The sequence below is a fragment of the Tenebrio molitor genome, chromosome 7 (assembly GCF_963966145.1).
Source record: "Tenebrio molitor chromosome 7, icTenMoli1.1, whole genome shotgun sequence".
Taxonomy (NCBI): domain Eukaryota; kingdom Metazoa; phylum Arthropoda; class Insecta; order Coleoptera; family Tenebrionidae; genus Tenebrio; species Tenebrio molitor.
The window spans coordinates 15,318,619-15,338,306 of record NC_091052.1 but is presented as its reverse complement, the minus strand read 5'-3'; the positions used below and the strand labels follow the sequence as shown (position 1 = coordinate 15,338,306).

General features: G+C 36.9%; 2 protein-coding genes and 2 long non-coding RNA genes across 7 annotated transcripts; 2 read left to right on the top strand and 2 right to left on the bottom strand.

Annotated features, from left to right (window-relative positions):
* The first annotated feature begins 1,614 nt into the window (after positions 1 to 1,614).
* Positions 1,615 to 14,721, top strand: LOC138134447 (dnaJ homolog subfamily C member 10-like). 3 transcript variants are annotated; one of them, XR_011160732.1, is made up of 13 exons: positions 1,615 to 1,936; positions 2,020 to 2,209; positions 2,260 to 2,470; positions 2,902 to 3,116; positions 3,173 to 3,388; positions 3,442 to 3,663; positions 3,719 to 3,845; positions 3,896 to 4,381; positions 4,432 to 4,568; positions 4,620 to 4,756; positions 4,807 to 5,011; positions 9,863 to 10,574; positions 13,870 to 14,721. XR_011160732.1 is itself a non-coding variant. In XM_069052723.1 (12 exons), the coding sequence occupies exons 2-12, from the start codon at positions 2,027 to 2,029 to the stop codon at positions 9,980 to 9,982; spliced, it is 2,259 nt and encodes a 752-aa protein (XP_068908824.1). In that variant the 5' UTR covers positions 1,615 to 1,936; positions 2,020 to 2,026; the 3' UTR covers positions 9,983 to 11,928. The 3 variants fall into 3 exon arrangements, 2 of the variants coding, with proteins under 2 accessions (XP_068908824.1, XP_068908823.1); XM_069052723.1 differs by lacking the exon at positions 13,870 to 14,721 and having other exon boundaries at positions 9,863 to 11,928; XM_069052722.1 differs by lacking the exons at positions 9,863 to 10,574; positions 13,870 to 14,721 and adding an exon at positions 5,068 to 7,597 and having other exon boundaries at positions 1,616 to 1,936.
* Positions 8,375 to 9,856, top strand: LOC138134449 (uncharacterized). The gene is made up of 4 exons (XR_011160733.1): positions 8,375 to 8,690; positions 8,750 to 9,329; positions 9,377 to 9,544; positions 9,596 to 9,856. It is a non-coding gene; the product is annotated as an uncharacterized lncRNA (long non-coding RNA).
* On the bottom strand, positions 10,646 to 18,064 carry LOC138134448 (uncharacterized). Of its 2 annotated transcripts, none has more exons than XM_069052726.1 (11): positions 17,378 to 18,064; positions 17,125 to 17,329; positions 15,523 to 15,723; positions 15,360 to 15,468; positions 15,171 to 15,305; positions 11,801 to 14,907; positions 11,541 to 11,748; positions 11,279 to 11,488; positions 11,118 to 11,223; positions 10,936 to 11,070; positions 10,646 to 10,887 (listed from the first exon to the last, which is right to left on the bottom strand). In XM_069052726.1, exons 1-6 carry the CDS (start codon positions 17,511 to 17,513, stop codon positions 14,839 to 14,841), a joined length of 855 nt encoding a protein of 284 aa, XP_068908827.1. In that variant the 5' UTR covers positions 17,514 to 18,064; the 3' UTR covers positions 10,646 to 10,887; positions 10,936 to 11,070; positions 11,118 to 11,223; positions 11,279 to 11,488; positions 11,541 to 11,748; positions 11,801 to 14,838. The 2 variants fall into 2 exon arrangements, with proteins under 2 accessions (XP_068908827.1, XP_068908826.1); XM_069052725.1 differs by having other exon boundaries at positions 11,541 to 11,667.
* On the bottom strand, positions 15,817 to 17,115 carry LOC138134450 (uncharacterized). The gene is made up of 2 exons (XR_011160734.1): positions 16,885 to 17,115; positions 15,817 to 16,835 (listed from the first exon to the last, which is right to left on the bottom strand). It is a non-coding gene; the product is annotated as an uncharacterized lncRNA (long non-coding RNA).
* Positions 18,065 to 19,688: the final 1,624 nt, after the last annotated feature.

The window sequence follows — 19,688 nt, the reverse complement described above, 5'->3', positions numbered from 1 at the left end:
ATTTTATGAGTGGTGTTTACTAAAATCTGACTGCTTTACCGAATACAATAAACTTTCATCAATTGCAAATATTTTACAAGCTGAGAACTCCACATCATTGTGCATCAGTTGCATCGAAAAAAATTCAATCTGAAAGACTGTCACTAAAAATTCCGCTTCGTTCTCTCTTACTCACTTACAAAACTGTCCACTTCCTGACAGGTTTTCTGAAAGTTGTGTAAAATCAACGTAGTATGTTTAGCCTACAAACTTATTGTTAATGTTGTCTGTTTTGTACTTTCCACGTACTCACTTCGTTTCTAGTTTTGGAGCAGATTTTCGCCATCACCACCATTTCGGTACAGTTTAAAACGACAACGATTCCATCGAAAACGTTGAACATCAACCTAGAATGCCCGTCTTTCAGGGGTTTTGAGTCTTCGACGTGCAGAAAACACGTTACTATTATAATCACAAAGTTCTGCAAAGTCGTGAGCAGCAGCGGAATCGAATACACTTTGTTTAAAGTGACGCAAAGTCTGCACAGAATGTCGTGTTTGTGTCTAAGATTTTCCAGAATCGTTATAAAGTAATCGGTGGTTGCAGTCTCGATTTTTCTGCAACAGAAAATAAGAAAATGTGGCTGCACGTAGGAAAATTCTACCGGCGCTCTTTCTTGTTTAAAATGTGCTGAGTGTGAGCGAATTTTTGATTCAACCAGCTGAATCGTTGCTTGATTAACAAAGTCATCAAGCAGAATTGTGTGACAATAATCAGAGCTGTGACAATAGGAAAAGTGTAAGCCATCACATCACCAATCAGGATAAAGTCAAACTCGTTGGCGAAAAGAGTGAAGTCGAACCAGACGTACACACAAATCATTACCACGATCGCAGGAGCTAAACATAGTGCGAAGATTTCGTTGCTCTTGTACGTTTTCGCATGTAGCGTGCCGTCCAGATTCTCAAAACTTTTGTCATACCGGTCTAATTGCTCCAGATAGAAAGAGAGCTGAAAAAGAATGGTGAAATACCAATTTCGACTCTAGTTTTATGTACTTTGTTCCTCATGAGCAACAGGACTAGGATCGAAACAGCCGAGTTGGTCAGTGATATGTAAATTTGCATCGAATCGGTAATTGTCAAGAGTAAGCTTTTAAACGACACGTTCCTTTGTGAAATTCCATATATTGAATGCGACATGCAGTAAAATATGATGAATAAACTCCACATGACTCCTGACGCATTGCGACGTCTGTTGGGGTGGTTTAATTTCAAAGAATAACAACCGAAAAATTTAAAAATGTAAAGGCAAGGGCTGAATGGGTTTTCGATGTTTTGTGTCATAGTGTAGAGTTGGTCACTGCCGTGATACTTGTTTTTTACTCTTCGACCTAGGTGAATAAATAATAAGCGCATCAGGGATCATAAATTTTGTGATTTTATAAACAAAATACATAATTTAAAGGGTAATAGCGGCTCGCTATCGATCAGGGTTAATTAGGATCAGAATATATTTGGTGTTATTTATTTATGTAGGTCGTAGAGTGTTTTTTACAAATCAAGCGCGACAAGGGTAGGAATTTGATTAGGAATTAGCTTTTCAATAGACATACAATGTGTATTCTGTGTTGCCTATCCTTACAGTTCTGTCACTGACACGACATGTCAGTTTTATCCGGCATTTGAATTTTCTTTCTTTCAAGATTTTTTTCTCGAATTCCTTTCCACTAAACGGTTAAGTAACATTATAAATTGTAGAACCTTGCAAATGTGTCTAAATTCACGTTGATTACTAAACGCAGAAATGCTGTTTGAGATGTGTTCATGTAAAAAGTGTGGGTGTTTCTGTAAAGTCTGATATTATTAAATCTGCCTTGATAACGCAAGTGGTCGTTAAATAATCAGCTCGAATTCATTTTGTAATATAATTCTTATATTTCGGAGTAAACTGCCCAGTAAGTACAGTTTTTTTTTTACTAAAATTCAACCTAACCTAACTCTAAGGACACGTCAGTGTTTACCACAAATAAAATTGTAGAATCGTTATGAAAGACTGCACGAAATTGACCCTATTGTTTGTTATTATATTGTGTTCGTGCCTGCAAATACTTGGTGAAGAAAATGAAGATTTTTATAAACTTTTGGGGGTACCTAGAGACGCTAATATTAAAGAAATTAGAAAAGCGTTTAAAAATCTCGCTGTAAAGCTTCATCCAGACAAGAACCAGGCTAGTTTTTAGATAATTTCACTTTCAGCGTGTTTTACTGTATGTTATAGGATGATCCAGAGGCAGATCAAAAATTTATCAAAATTGCTAAGGCTTATGAAATTTTGAAAGACCCAGATACGCGCAAGCATTACGATATACACGGTGATAGCGGTTCATCCGACAAGAAACCCCAGTATCATAGTTACACATATTACAGGGATCAGTTTGGAATTTATGATGATGACCCTCTCATCATTACTTTGAGCAGAGCTGACTATGGTACAGTAATTCCCATTTTTTATTTTTTCTAGTAGTATGTCACATCTGTGTATGTTTTATAATCTTAAAGTCACGTCTGCACTTGATTCAGTTAATACTTAATTAACAGATAGACAAATAGATGGCGCTCTAACTCTATTTTTTTTAAGGTACTATATCTTTAGAAGGTAGCGCCATTCCGCTCCACAATTTTTCGCCTCGAAATTAAAAGAGATGGCATTATCGATAAATCCTGTGAGTGTGACAAAGATAGAGGTATACACAATTTTAAGGGATGTTTGTATCGAGTCAAATAGATCCTATCTTTGTCACACTCACAGGATTTATCGATAATGGCATCTCTTTTAATTTCGAGGCGAAAATTGTGGAGCGGAATGGCGCTACCTTCTAAAGATATAGTACCTTAATTTTTTTCCGAATAAAATGTTTAGAGGTGAACGTTTTGGACGACACGCAAGCTTGGTTCGTCAACTTTTACTCCCCAAATTGTCACATGTGTCACGAATTGGCCCCCACTTGGCGCAAACTAGCTTCAGAATTCGAAGGAGTCATCAGAATAGCAGCTGTCAATTGCGAAGACGATTGGTCGCTGTGTTACCAACTCAGCATAGATTCGTACCCTTCTTTGCTGTACTATGAGAAAGAGGTGCTTAAAACTCTTTTATTTGAGTAAAACCGGATTTTGATCGATTTTTATCTCAGGCGCATCTTTACGAGGGTCAGCGCTATCGCGGCCCCCGAACCTTCGACCGTTTAAAAGACTTCATCCTATCCAAATTACCTCGAATTGTAAAGAGTGTGAATCCAGGAGATTGGGAAAATGACGAGTCACGAAAGCAACAGTGGCTGTTGTTTCTTTGCGGAGACGATTCCAACTGTCCCGAAGACGAGACCAGATTGAAAATGGCGACGATTTTAGTAATGGATTGTATTGAAAATGTGACGTGAGACATTGAGATGTTGTATTGCAGAACGGTTTGATGTCAGTGGGAGTTGTGACGGATCGGGAGTTGTGCGAGAAAATTTCGAGTTCGTACAAGAGCGATCCTGTTGTTCTGTGGCGAGGCGATGAGACAAAAAGTGAAGGTTTTGTGACCGTGCATACTATCAAAGGGTCAGACAGTAAAGAAATACTGGACAACGTCTTGAGCATTCTGCCCAATCCGGAATCCCTAAACGAACAACAGTTTCAAGTAAATAAAGTCAAAATCGAAGAGATTTCGTTTTTCCACCTCGTCCTTGTTACAGGAGATTAGGTCGAAATTGAGGGTCAACGCGGATAGGCCTTGGTTAATCTGTTTTTACCTCGGCACCGCCACAGACCTCAATTTGCAACTGAAGCGCCTCCCCTCTCTCGTCCCCACAGTAAATCTGGGTAATTCGCTTTGTGATCTCCGATTACAAAAATAATATTTTTTTTGGCAGGCCTAGTGCACTGCGGCAAAAGCTCGCCGCTCTGTTCCAGTCTTCACATCTCTCGATATCCCAGTTGGGGCGTTTTGAAAGTAGGTGGCGCTTTCGAGCTGCACAACGGAAGAGATGTCCTCCACGAGCTGTCCGGCTTTGCGAGAGACAGCATCAAATCGACAAACTTACACGCGCTGTCTCCCGCAGATTTCGTCGACATCATGAACGAGGGCGGTACTTGGTTTATCGATTGGTACGCACCCTGGTGCCCACCTTGCAGGAAACTGATGCCTGAATTGCGAAGAGCTAGTCAACACTTCGACTCCGATTCGATACAATTCGGAACGATAGACTGCACCGTTCACAGGAATTTATGTTCGCAGCACGGGATCAGATCGTATCCCACCACCATTTTGTACAACGGGACGCAAACCCAACGGTTCCATGGGGTACCGTCGGAGGAGGGGATCGTCGAATTCGTGTCCCACTTGATCAATCCAGCTGGTAAGACTCGCATTTGACGCTCGTTTTTTTTTTCCTCATTTGGTGTGTAGTAATCACGTTGGACGACAACTCTTTCGTCCAGTTGATGCGCAAGCCGGAGGATGAACTGTGGGTCGTCGATTTCTATGCCCCCTGGTGCGGCCCGTGCCAGAGATTGGGTCCAGAATGGAGGAAACTGGCCAGACAAGTGATTCAGTTGCGCTCAAAGTTAGTCGGTAATCGAAACGGCAATTTGTAGGTGTCGGAGTTCAGCGAAATTAAAGTTGCTCAAGTCGATTGTGTTGCAAACGCGGATCTATGCAGCGCCCAGAACATCCACAGTTACCCCACGATACGGCTTTATCCTGTGGGCAGTAAAGGATTGAACACGGTCGCGTAAGGTTGACACTTTCGCCGTTGATTTCCCAACGAACTAGTGTTTTTAGAATGTACAACGGCAACCGAGATCTCGTCTCGATGAAGAGTTGGCTTTTAAGTTTATTGCCATCTCCGGTGATCTCATTAAACGGCGACCAGTTCAGGGAACAGATTCTCAACAAACGATTCGTCACTCCCTGGTTGGTGGAGTTCTACGCTTCTTGGTGCGGTCACTGTACACACTTTGAGCCAGAGTTTCGAAAAGTCGCCCACGTAACAAACATCGATCAGATTGTTTCGCATTTTCATCAAAAAAATTCTCTTTTCAGAGACTGGAAGGTGAAGTGAAGACTGCCAAGATTGATTGTGGAGAAGAGAGATTTTTTTGCGGCAAATTATCCGTGAACAGTTATCCAACAGTGTTCCTCTACCTCGACTCAGACGAAAAATACGAAATCTCAAGCCAAGATCCAACAGAGATTGTCAGTCGAGTTAAGCAGTTGGTAAATGAAAAACATTACGAACACGACGAACTCTAATCATTACTCAACGTCAACGATTGACATTTTTTTTTTATTTATTTCTGAATCGGTATTTGTGCCTTTTAGTACTCGTGATCTTTTCCTTTAACCTCAATTTTATTCGTATTGTCAAAAAATGAAATCTAGTGGGCCGTGATTTTTTGACGCGCTAAGATTTAATTTTTTCTCCCTACCGGTTAGAAATGTAGGCTGTGGATACCTCATTTGAGGTGAGAAAATTCAACTTTCTCGCTAAGGTAAGAAAGTAAATCATGAAATGTTTATGGTAAAACTGTACCAAAATACAAATGTCAAAAGTGTCAAAAGTGAAATAAGTTATTGATAAATGAAAGCCAATTCAATGAAGTAAGTTGGTAGGTCAATCATATAATCTGGAAAATAAACAGATAAGCTAGGTAGGTAGATTACTTTACCCTGTTTATATCAAATTTTCGAACAAACCTCAAATCTTCAAATGCGATGACAAGTTAATTAAACAAATAACACAGCCTACTATTCAATTCTCAAAATTTTCGTTTTAATCACGAATATAACCATCTTTTTTGACTTTTTTCAACAAAGTTGTGCCGGTAGGGAAAAAAATTGTATTCAAACCTTGTTAAGAAAGTGTCCTTGCAGACCTTAGGCACTTACAAACCTCGTCTACGACTCGGTTTATAATCTTTGCCTGCGGTCTGCAAGAAACCACTTTCTTACCTTGGTTTGAAATATACTATTTTTTTTGACAGTACGGAAAAGGTAAGTTTTATATTTTCTAATTTTTATACGTTACTTCCTTTTACCTCAAGGATTCGTTTAAATCCTTTGATTAATTACGAATCTCATGCTTTAGTTTCAAGGCTAAAACCAAATAGTATCTGATTTTTTAAATATAATCTCAAGAATATACCAAACTTGTATGTGTATCTGCTTATCGTATGTTTATTGTACGTTCTGTTCCGCAACCCTAAATCCATCATTTTCATTTTTATTGCAAGAGATCGTCGTAACAGTAAGGCGTTGATGTAACGTCCATTTTAAGATTCTTTAAAACGTTAAAGACACCATGAACGTTGCGACCGTGGAATATGTCGTTGATCTCCTAAAAGACGACCATCAAGTTTCGCCGCAAAGTGATGACAAACTTATACCGGGACATTTTTTTAACATTGAACATAGCCCATACTTATTCCCTATGTTCAGTTTTAAAAAACACAGGTCAAAGCATGTATGTAATCACGTAACCAAGGTAGCGAAAATAAGTACTTGACAGTTTAACAAAATGGTCAAGTTGTTTGAAGAAGAAATACACATAATGCAGTTATTCTATGCCAATCAGAGCATTAGAAATGTGCGTGATATTTCCAATGCAACACATGATAGATCAATTCCATCAATCGGAACAATTTTTAACATTATTTTAAAATCTCTGGTGCTCGGTATGGTTGGTTGCATAGCAACTCACAATGCATTGATTTGTGTTTTAAAACTGAACATAGGGAATAAGTGTGGACTATGTTCAGAGTTAAAAAAATGCCCCGGTATACTGTAGAGGTTTGTTAAAATTTTCCTTCATTTCTTCCCATTATATTTATAGATTCCGGTGCTGTTATCACATCGTTGAGGTCTCGAGCTTTACACTTACAGTACAGAATCCAAATATGTGTTCTCAAAACTTTTGTCATATCGCTCTAATTTTGTCAGATAGAAAAAGAACTGAAAAAGGGATATGACGTCTGTTGGGATGGTTTATTTTCAGATATGTAATAAATAACAATTTAAAAATGTAAAGCCGGGCCGAATGAGTTTTCGATGTTTTGTGTCATAGTATGGAGTTGGCCGTGATACTTGGTTTTTTACTCTTCATCCTATGTAGATGAATAAATACGCAGATCAGACGTCATAAAGTTTGAGATCTTATAAACAAAATACATAATTGAAAAGGTAATAGCAGCCTGCTATCGGTCAGGGTTAATTAGCATCGTAATATGTTTTCGTGTTATTTATTTATGGGAAGGTCATAGTGTTTTTTCTTTACAAATCAGAGGCGACATCAAGTTTTCAATTTATATTGTATCTTACACTTCTGATTTTTTCCCATAAGGTTATAACATAAATTGTAGGTAGAACCGTGCAAATGTGTCTAAGTTCACGTTGATTACTAAACGCAGAAATGCTGTTTGAAATGTGTTCATGTAAAAAGTGTGGATGTTTTTGTAAAATCTGATATGTATTATTAAATCTGACTTGATGACACAAGTGTCCGTTAAATAATTACTTCCAATGAATTTTGTGATACAATTCTTATTATGTATTTCGGAATAAACTGCCAAGTAAGTACCGTTTTTTTTTTAAGTAATATTCAGCCTAATCTAACTAAAGACATTTAATAAAATTGTAGAATCGTTATGAAACTCTTGAAAGTAACAAAATGTTTTCGGAATAAAATTTTTAGAGATGAACGTTTTGAACGACAGCCAAACTTGGTTCGTCAACTTTTACTTCCCGAATTGTGACATACTACTTAAATTATCCTGTACAGGACAAAATAATTTTTAGATGTAAAATCGATGTATTTTATAGTTATTAAAATTAGTCATAATTAAACGAATTTTTGTCAAAAAATACCCCGTTATCTTAAAAAATTCGAGGACAAAATGATTTTTAAATGCACAAAACCCCCGTTCGAATTTTAAAAATTATTTCATACTCGTGACTCGTTGAACACAAATCATTCTTCATTTTTACTAGGCTTTTAAGACTTTACTTTTAAAGCTGCTAATAAGATAAAAGAGCCCCCTCTTTAAAGCTTTTATATCATTAAATAAAATTTAGACGAATTAAATACATTGCGGGTGTACAGAGTATTTCACGAGTGATAATGAACCCGACGGATTTGAAAATGCAACCCACAATACATTTGTAAAGTTGACGTGGCTATTTTAATATCGTATTGTTTTAAAATGAAATGATTAATCCTTGATGGTTTTGCTTCCAATAATTTTATTTGTCACAACTGACATTTAGGAAAAATTTAAAATACGACAATTAAAATGTATTCGAACGATGAGAAAACAGACATGATCCTGATTTGTGGCGAATGTAATAAAAATGCTTCTGCTGTTTTTTAAATCAAAAAACAAAACGTTAACTTTGCAAATGTATTAAGGGTTGCACTTTTAATTACGTCGGACCCATTATCACTTGTGAAATACCTTGTTTATGGTTATTTAAGTAGTTCACATGTGTCACGAATTGGCTCCCACTTGGCGCAAGCTAGCTTCAGAATTTGAAGGAGTCATGAGAATAGCACCTGTCAGTTGCGAAGACGATTGGGTACTGTGTTACCAACTGCTCATAGAGTTTTACCAAGGAAGTTATATTGAATACAAGAAGAGTTTTACCCTTCTCTCCAATACTACGAGAAAGAGGTACCTACCTAAACTTTTTTATTTGAGTAAAACCTGGTTTTGATAGGTTTTTATCTCAGGTGGATCTTTACGAGGGTCAGCGCTATCGCGGCCCCCGAACTTTCGACCCTATGAAAGACTTCATCCTATCTAAATTGTTTCGAATTGTAAAAACTGTGAATCCAGGAGATCGTCCCGAAGACAAGACCAGACTGAAAGTGGCGACGATTTTAGTAATGAATAATTTTGAAAATGTGACGTGACAGATTGAAATGTTGTATCACAGACCGATTTGATGTCAGTGGGAGTTGCGACAGTTCGGAAGTTGAACAAGAAAATATCAGGTTTTTACAACAGCCATCCTGTTGTTTGGGACAAGAGGATGAGACAAAGAAGGAAAGTTTTCGGGCCATAGATACCATCAAAGGGTCAGATAATAAAGAAATACTAGACAACGTCTTGAGCATTTTAGCCAATCCTTAATCCCTAACAACAATTTCAAGTAAATAAAATTCAAATCGAAGAGATTTCGTTTTTCCACCTCATCCTTGTTAGAGGACATTAGATCGAAATTGGTTAATCTGTTTTTACATTGGCAGCGCCGCAGACGTCAATTTGCAAGTGAAGCGCCTCCCCTCTCTTGTACAACAGTAAATTTGGGTAATTAGCCTTGTGAGCTCGGATTACATTAATATTTTTTTTTGCAGGCCTGGTGCACTGCGGCAAAAGCTTACCTCTGTTCTAGTCTCCACATCTCTCAATATCCCAGTTGGCAGTTGGGGGGTTTTGAAAGTATCTGGCGCATTCGAGGTTCCCAACTGAACAGATGTCTGTACCAAAGGTTCGGTCCAGAATGGAGGAAATTGGCCACACAAGTGATTCAGTTGCGCTCAAAGTTACTCAATAATCGAAAAGGCAATTTGTAGGTATCGGGAATTCGGCGAAATTAAAGTAAGGGTCAGTAAAATATTGAACACGGTCGCGTAAGTTTAACACTTTCGCCGCTGAGTTTCCAACGAAGTATGTAGCATTTTTAGAATGTACAACGGCAACCGAGATGGTGGTGATCGTGTTAACGACGATCAGTTCAGAGAACAGATTCTCAACAAACGGTTCTGAGTTTAGAAAACTCGTCCACGGAACAAACATCAATCAGATTGTTTCGCATTTTCACCAAAAAATTCTCTTTCCAGAGACTGGAAGGTGAAGTGAAGACTGCCAAGATTGATTGTGCAGAAGAGAGAATGTTTTGTGGCAAATTATCCGTGAACAGTTATCCAACGGTGTTCCTCCACCTCGACCCAGACGATTGAGTTTTTTCCTTTTTTTTTTATTTGTTTCTGAACCTGCATTTGTGCTTTTTAGTATAGTCGTTTTCAACGACATCCGTGCTGTCAGTGTCATTTTTAATATGTTGGTGCAGATTGTACACAAAAATTCATAACCAGTATTCAGAGTATAAGCAAATCCTAGTTAAAAAAATGTCAAACAAGAATTTAAGGTTATGATAAAAGAAAATTTATATTTGGTGAAACATCAACAACAAACAAGAAATCAATCTTCAACTGGTATAAAACATGGTTAAACTAGGTAAGTCACCCTCGGAATCGGAATCACACTACATATTTTCCTTGTTTTGTTGAAAATGATAGAAAATAATTTGAATTTGTCAATTTGCCGCGTCAAGGTAAATTGCCAAATTATGAAACTCAAAATGACTAAACTGAAACAGCACGTGATGCCAACATACTTACATACTGACAGCACGGATGTCATTGAAAACGACTATACGTAATGTTTTCCTTTAACCTCAATTTTATTCGTATTGTCAAAAAAATTGAAATCTAGTGTGGCGTGACTTTTTGACAGGCTAAGATTTAATTTTTTTTTGACAGTACGGAAAAGGTAAGTTTTATATTTTGTAATTTTCATACGTTACTTCCTTTATACCTCAAGGATTCGTTTAGTTTAAATCCTTTGATTAATTAATAGTATCTGATTTTTTAATATAATTTCAAGAATGTATAATGTCCCTATCCACTTATGGTATGTTTATTGCACGTTCAGTTCCGCAACCCCAAATCCATCATTTTCATCTTTATTCCAATAGATCGGCAGTGTCGTAACAGTAAGGCGCAGACGTAACGTCCATTTTAAGATTTCTCAAAATGTTAAAGACGCCACGAACGTTGCGACCGTGGAGTATGTCGTTGATTTCCTAAAAGACAAATCAACAAGTGTCACCACAAAGTGACGACAAACTTACATCTTCTAAAGGTTTGTCAAAAATTTCCTTCATTTCTTCCCATATTATGCCCAAAGATTCCGGTGCTATTGACGTTATCACATCGTTGAATAATTTCTCGAGCTCGTCATCATCCATGAAGTTAAAGAAATGGTTCTGGAATGAATCGTAAGTGAGGCCAATTTGGTAAAAAATTAACTTACACCGATTTCGGCAAGGTAAATGTCGATGTTGATGGGGAAACATATTTCGTCACCCACATCGAAGGTAAAATCGGTCATCGCGATCGAAAAATTTCTCAATTCGACCCTGCACAAGTGGACTTTGTATCAACAGTATCAGATTAATTTTAAAAGTATACTACCAGAAATTTCCGTCTCCGAACAAGTCAAATATGTCTCCCAGATCTCCCGTAATGTTGTACTCCCCTTCGACTCTCACATTTTTGAATGTCAAATTGAAGACGTCAAACTTGTAAGTATGCGAAGTCGCATTCAATTCTAGGTTTTCCAAGAAGCAGACGATAAAGTCGTGGAGGTTGTAGATCAGGACGTTGTCTAGTGCCCCCTGGATTCTATGATTTTTCAACATTTATTTCTCGATGAAACGAGATTATTTGACTGTACCTGATGGCCGGATGGTTGATGTCCAAATCTATGTGGTCGAGGTCAAAATTCGGTTTATTTTCTTCGACCGAAAGCATCGTAGATATGTCGTTTTTTATTTCCTTCAATAATTTATGAGGACTCGTGGCTATAACGTAACGACTATAATTGTGTAGATAATTTCATTTTTCGAACAAAGAATTGTGATTGTGTTTTTATGATGTGAAGGCTGCTTGGTAAAAGTGTGTAATGTATGTTTTATGTTGTATTGACTTACTTACCTTTTACATCGGACGAATGTAATGGAATACATATGTTTATGGTCGCTTCCGTAAGACATAAAACGGAAAAATAAAGCACCAATTTGATACTCGACATGATGTACCTATGTTTAATGGAATCAAATGAATCTTCAAGTTTTTGTCACTTTCATATCTGCTATCAACAGCTACCAAGTGATTTGATAAAAGATAATTCAACAATGCGGTGCCTATATGGGGTCCGATATGCACAGTACGGTACCGGTTATCCTCTGCATTATTTATTTTATCTACGGTTGCTTGGATAAGACCTTATAACCATATTCATTTACAGTCATTTGAGTTGCGTAATGTAGTTCATTACCACACTGGTTTCATTACGTAACGCATTTTTAGTTAGAAGCAAACAGACAAAAATTTATTGAAAGACAACTATACAAAAGAAAAGCTACTTATTGTAAATACATATTAATCACACAGTTCTTGTATTTTGTTTGTCCAGTTGCCGACATCGACTCCGTTTCGGTCTTCAATCGCTTGGCTTGGCACAAAAAGACTCACTTCCACTTTTAACGATATCATCTACCTACTATTCTCTTTTTCGTTGCTCGCACAAAAGACCACTTTGTAATAAACGTCATACTGGAAAGATGACGCAAACTGCAGTGACACTTCCAGAGACGCTCGTCTCTTGCACCCCAGGTCGTCCTTGAAACATGATCACACACGTTTCCGTTCCAGGTTCTGGTACTTTTCTTATTTGACGTCGGGGTAACCCCAATGTACATTTTTCGAAGTCACTTACTCACTTCACTTCCGAGAGCCGCGATAAGACGTTCACGATTGTTTTAAACACGCAGGCCACGATATTTTTTTGTTAGATTGGCGTCAGGTCCTGTCATATGACGTTTCGTTATTTAATATTCGTCTTGTTGTCAATTCTCTAATTGATTTACAGCCCTTTCACAATGGCGTTAACGTTACGTCGATGTTAAAACGTTAATGTTAACGTTAGATCAAATTACATGTATTTCAGTACTTTTTATAAATTATTTCCGTTGGCTAATGTTAGAATGTAACGTTAAGAATCCAGAACAATCTAGAACTAACGTTAACGGTAACAATATCATGGAACATTAATTTTCATCATAACGTCAATGTGAACCGTCCACAATGAAATACATGTAATTTTGAATTTCTAGATCTAACGTTAACATTAACGTTTTAACATCGACGTAACCTTAACGCCATTGTGTATGGGCCTTTAGTGCAATTCAATTAGAGATATTTTCATATTTGATGGCGGAAACAAATGACTGAGAAATGTCATAAATTTGTATTGTCAGTGTCAAATTTCTCAAAGACGTTCGTGATTTCGACAGAAATGCAGCAAATTGGCAATAAGAAAGTTATTAATCGTCGAACTAGAGACATAATTTGTAATACGTTTGATTATATGAGAATAACTTTTCCTTTTGAAGCACTGACAAAAATTGGTTTCCTTAGAATTTATTTTTTCAATCTATTTAGCGAAAATTAAAATTTACCTAGACATTCCTTTTTACGGCGTTTATGAGAAATTTGACATTGACAATACAATTTTGTGACATTTCTTAGTCTTTTGTTTCCGCCACCAAATATGAAAATACCTCTATAACCTAAAATAGATTTATTATGCCAAATCACAATATTGCCAACTAAAATGTCAGATTTTCATAGACAGTCTGAATTTGAAACAATCGTGAACGGATAATAAACGACCCGGCGCTCAATTATGAAAAACTAGCTTTTACCCGCGGCTTTGCCCGCAAATTTCAGAATGTTTTAAAATTACGTTTCTACTTTCATGTATTGCTATAAACGCAGTAATTTCAATATGAAGTTTGTCTTTTTACGAAGAATAATTAAAACTTTACTGTAGACTACTTTTTTCTTCGACTATACGAGTATAAACAAAAAGATCAATACGATAAGAAATTAACACTATGATCATTTACCAATTCATGAAAATACGCCAACATAACACTTTTATTTTCAGTTGTAACCTTATTTAGATGTTCCTATTGTTTGATTGTCTCGTTTGATTTCAGACACCTGCCTTTTGATTTTTCCGATATTACGCTATTTGAAGCTTGTTCTGCTTCATTTAAGACATCTTCCGGTAAAACACAAACGATGACACCTGAACATATCATGCAAACGCGATTTCCAACTCGAAAAAACTTTTTTTGTGCTTAACAGGCTTAAAAATGATAATAGGGGTTACTTTTTGTGGGTGTCAAGTGGCGAAGGTGACAATATACTCAGAGGATGAAATATGGGTGAAGCGGCGAAGGAGAGGGTATTTCCAACTCGAAAAAACTGTCTTTTTTTCTTAACAGGGTTGAAAATGGTAGTAGGGGTTGGTTTTTGTAAAATTAAAGTAGTAATTTTCTTCTTGTTTTGAAGATCAAGTATAGAAAATTTCATCAAGATCGGAGTAAAACTGTAGATTTGCATACAAAATATACAAACAAACAGACATTCAGTTTTATAATATATATAGATTAAAAACAACGCTTTGTTTACAAACAGAATTAGTTGGTTGTCCTGGTGTTGAGCAAGTTGTTGCAATCCTGTTGCTTTGATTTTGAATGAAAACGATTGAAACCGACATTTAACAATTATATCAAAATATATTTTTGTAAATGTAAAATTTGACGTTTTTGCCAAAAATTGTTTTTTTTTTATTAATAATGAGCAGCCGTAGATAAAATGTTGTACATAACACGTGGGCTAAAGCATATTACAGGAAACTCGTGTGATAAAGATGAACTCGGGCTGACGCCCTCGTCATCTGCAATCTTCACACTCGAGTCCTGTAATATTGCTTTTATCCCACTAATCATGTAAATAACTATTACAGTTTTCAATACAATTAATAAAATTGTTCTTGTGGAAAACAGTATTTTATTGTTAGTATAAAAAATATGTAAATTAACAATTGGGTATATAATCAATAAGCCAACAATCACAGTAAATTGGAATGCTTAGTTGAGTGAAAAAATTACTTTTCGCGATCACCTTATGTTGAACAGTCTTCTGGCAAGATTGGCAATAGTTGCATTCTCCAGTACACTGTTGACGTACTGAAAATAAATAATTGATTTGCAACGTGTGAAACAAGTTGACGCGATTGTGAATGATACAAGATTTTTGACAGCGCATGTTTTGTCTAAATTCTTTTATTAAATTTTTGTAAAAAACACTTAATAACTTATTTAGAAGGAAAACCGTCGACGCGTAATTTTATTTCTATTCTTCTAAAAAATGTTCACCCTTGCGCGACTTTAATCATGACATCAGTCGCAAGAGGGTGTTTTAGGGGTCGTAAAAAATAATAAAAACTCACATTTTTGATCTGCTCCTCGACTGGCTTTTTCACGTCGGGCCAGAGCATATCGACGGCCTCGGGTGCCATCTTTGAGATGGCTTTATTAAAGAGTTCGCCGATTTCTTCGTCTCGCATCAAGTTATCGAAATGATTCTGCAAAGTTAACACCTCGTCGGATGAACATTTCCAAGTGAAATGCCGACTCACCTGCAGCTTTCGCAGCTTGATGTCGATATTCAGCGACGTCAGCCTCAATTTGGGATATTCAAATTTGATTATGGCCGAAATGGCCAACTTGAAGTCGATCAAATTTAACCTAGAGAAAAACGTGACGGTGGTGTTTTTGAAAAGATGGCAAAAAAAATCGTACCAGAATTTACCGTCGCCAAACACCGGAATAGAATCGCCGATGATACCGTTGATTTTGTAGAGTCCGTCGATGGTCAAATAGGGAAAAGTTAAGTTTAGATCTAGTTTGAATCTCAGACCTCCCAAGTCGGCAAATCTCTCTTTGTCGATAATGAACTTGGAGATGTGCTTGACTGTTACATCTTGAGCGCTCCCTTTGATGCTACGAACACATTTATAACAGTTCGTGTCTGACGGAGTAGTTTCTTATAATTAGACTTAGGCTAGGGCCACACTACAGACTTTTCATCGGCCGACAGTTTAGTTGGTTGCTTAATAAGTATGAGGACTTATGTGAGTGCGCACACTAAAGCGATTGTAGTCGGCCGACAGATTGATCGAAAACAGTTTAGTTTACCTGGTGGGCGCGGAAGCTACCCAATAGGACTAAATTATCGGCCGATTATTTAGTCTGTAGTGTGGCCCTAGCCTTATCCTCGAGCTGACATTGACCGCAAAATATATGCCATTCACGATGTTTTGGCATAAGGGGAGGCCATGGAAAAAGTGCATTTAAGTTGGCAGTAAAGATGTCTGTTGAATTAGGTTATGTTTTTCTAAGTTTGAGGTTATAAACTGCGTCATTGTCTAGTGCATTGTTGTCAGTTTTACTAGTTTGCAATATAACAATACTCACACATTTTTAATCCAATTTAACAAAACAGGAAACTGACTTGAACAAACTACAGAATAGTAGGGACCGGGACCGAAAGACGAAGTGGCTCCTGTTAATTTATGCACCACTTAGATAACCCACCTATACAGTGTCTTAACCAACCAGTTAGTAACTTCTCAATGAATTTTTCATTTTAACCAAAACATTCCTAGAACTAGATGGTATAAAATCTTGTACCTACTTATTAAGCCTTACTTTATTCGAATCTTTCTGCAAAATATTTACACACCCATCGTCTATGACAAAAGAACAAAACTATTCAACTTCCATAATTTCATTAGAAAATTCTGAATCATCATTACCTGCTTTAAAATCCCAATCAAATTCCGAGTCAGATTCTCCTAATGAAATTATTAAAGGAAAAACGTTTTCAAATGAAAGATTTCACATAAATTTTGCCCAATCTTCCGAAATAAGTTCTTCACAATATCTACAAAAATATTGGCAAATTTCAGGAGTACATTTCAAAATAGACTCAAGCCATAAATTCACAACTCTGTCGCGAAGTTATAATAGGTCTTACAAAACCCCTGTGCCATTTCAATTGGGTCGTTGTTTCTTCCTTCACTATCCGTGTTACATTTTTTTCTTGTACTCACCTACGATTCAATTTATACACAAAAAAAACTTGACTTCATTGTAACTTACTGAAAATATGTTCTGCAGTCTAATACAAACACCATCACTACGTCTTAAAGTCGCTTAATTATGATTACAGTAAATTCGGCAACATGTTACGTTCATTTTGATAGGTCTGCATGTCAGGCACTTTAGTGACAGCAGAGATGACAGAAATCAAACATGTATCCAACGTTAAAAAATGAAATCATAGCCTCCCCTTATGCCAAAACATCGTGAATGGTATATAGTATAAAAATCTGTCATTACCCTGCTGCTTCGTGGACAATATCGAAATCGATTTTGTCAATATGAAGAGGGTCTAAAATCGGTATGCTAAGCTCCGGAATGCCTCTGACGATCTGTCGCCGGAATTCTTCGAGCAGTTCTCTCAATCGATCCTCGACTTTGCCGAACGTTGTAATTATTCTTTCGACAGTCCGAGAGAAGATATTAATGCCTCCGCGAACAATCCCTGAGTGATTTAACGAATTACGTCGCCGACAAAACACTCTCTACTCACCGAAAGTGGTGTTCGTGATCCTGTTGACGATGCCACTGATCGGCGTTACTACATCCGGTATCCTGATTTCCAAAGTGTCAATCACGTTAACAGTCGCAAGTCCCGCGAACAACACCAATAATAATCGCCTATCCATTTTGAATGTTTATTAATCACTACCCAAACATTTTAGCAGCACATCTTGCGACAACACAACCAAAGTACAAATTTAATGTGGATTTCATGTATCGTAATGAAATAATTATCTGTTCTCGGATGGAATTATCGTCACGAAGTGAACCGTGGTCATGTCGGCTGTTAAATGACAATTACTATGGTCAATTTACACGGTTTGCGATGCAAGGTTAAAATATATAAAAATAGAAGCACAAAAATTACGTAGATGTGTTGTTATTTAATAGTAGTACACATTGAACCGCTCTCAATTCGACTATACCGATCTAGATGAAGTGCGAAAGTGAAAGGACTCGCACAAACCGGCCACAAGGATGTTTTAAATCCGTTATTAGCGTTTCCCGAATGGCGTAATGTTTTGTTATGTAGGTACTCGCCCATTGTACTTATCATTGAGCAAGTGTTTTTACTTTTATGACCCAAAAACCCACACCGACGAATTTGTCGTTTTTTTATTCTTGCACGTAACGATAGGAAATGTTATTGTTTTGGATAGTGAACTTAGTCTTATCGATATATGGACATGTCGGCAACTTTCTAAATAAATACTACCTTCCTTACCACTTTCTCACCTGTTTGTCTTGGAAATAAACTGACAGGAATCTTCCTAATCAATGAACAAGAAAATGAAATAAATTTTGACAGCAAACGACGATTGAATTAATTTGAATGCGAAATTAATAAAACTAATGAACAGTTGAATCCTTAAAAGAAGACGCTCGGTTTTTCGGAGGGATCTCGTTGATTGGGGTCGCGTACCATCTAGTTGAATAAATTGCTAAAACGTGTTCGACTCATTTGCATGAATAATGGGTAATTGACAACTTGTTTTTCTTATCGAACCAACTTAGGTCATTTGATAACAATTATAACATCAGAATAGACAAACGTTGTGTGAATCATTGGAAAAAATTTGACGTACATGATGAATAAACATCAACAAAAAATTGTTTTTGTTCTGTGCAAATAGTAATGAATTTACGAATTGTTTGCGGTCAATGACTAAGATTCAGATTCGATTTTCATACAAATTAGACGCAGTTGTTGCCGCTTCGCAATCCATTCTTGCAGCTGCATTTCTGCATTTCGTAAAAATCTACCCCGGTCTCGGTCGACGCTTATCTAGGTTATCACATTTCTTCGATTTCTTCCGATCAATGTAAACAGCGTAATATTTGACTTGACAGGTTTTATCAGAAGACAGGCGGTCATCAAAATGCTAATTAAATTGCTCCCTCAAGAAGGCTGTATCAAGAATAGATTTTTTTGTGTATTTGGAAACCCATTAGGAGATTATCTTTATCGATCGTGTCTGCATAGAATGTAATTATATTTTTAGCTTATTGATTCCAGCAGCGGAGACGCTTTTTTTTATTTAAAAATGAAGTGTTCTTATCGCATTTTCTGTTTGCCTCCTTTGACTCATTATTAAACAAATACCAAGATTGCATACCTTTGAGAAATATTCGGGAAAGCTGCGGGAAAATATGCAGGTTTTAAATAAAATGAGAAATGTTCGAGCATCAAAGTAAATTATGCATCTCTGGGGAAAATTTTTATTAAAACTCAAATTAATCGGCGAATAAAAAATGACAGACATCGTGTTTAATGCCACGGGTCGAAAATAATTTTTCAATTAATTAAATTGTTTATTTTCTCGTTACGGAAAGTGGTGCTAGTTTGTCATAATCGTGATCGTCATGAACGTTTCGGTCGTGTTTAATTGAGAGAATTTTTCTCGCGTTTTGAAACCTCGGTTCCAAGTACTTAAGCACTCTTTTCACAAATCGCTTTATCGAAAAAAAGTCCCAACTTCGCTAATTACTTTTATGTAAGTTGATTCGGAACTAATGGGCTGCGTCGATTAGACCGTTGACCTTTTCTGGGGGAGAGAACCACCCTCTCAAAATTTAATCAAATGATGTTACTGTTTTTGTTAGAATCTCCCCGGGGCGACATTTTAAAATTAAAGTTTCTCAGGGTGGGCTGGTGCAGAACAAGAACCGACAGTCAAAACACTTCTCCTGCAACTTTGATGAGGACAAATTGTACAATTTTCCGGTGCATGATTGTGCAACAAGCCAGACAAAGCTGGTGCATCCTCAAATTTGGAAAATAGTCGGATGATCCTCCTTCA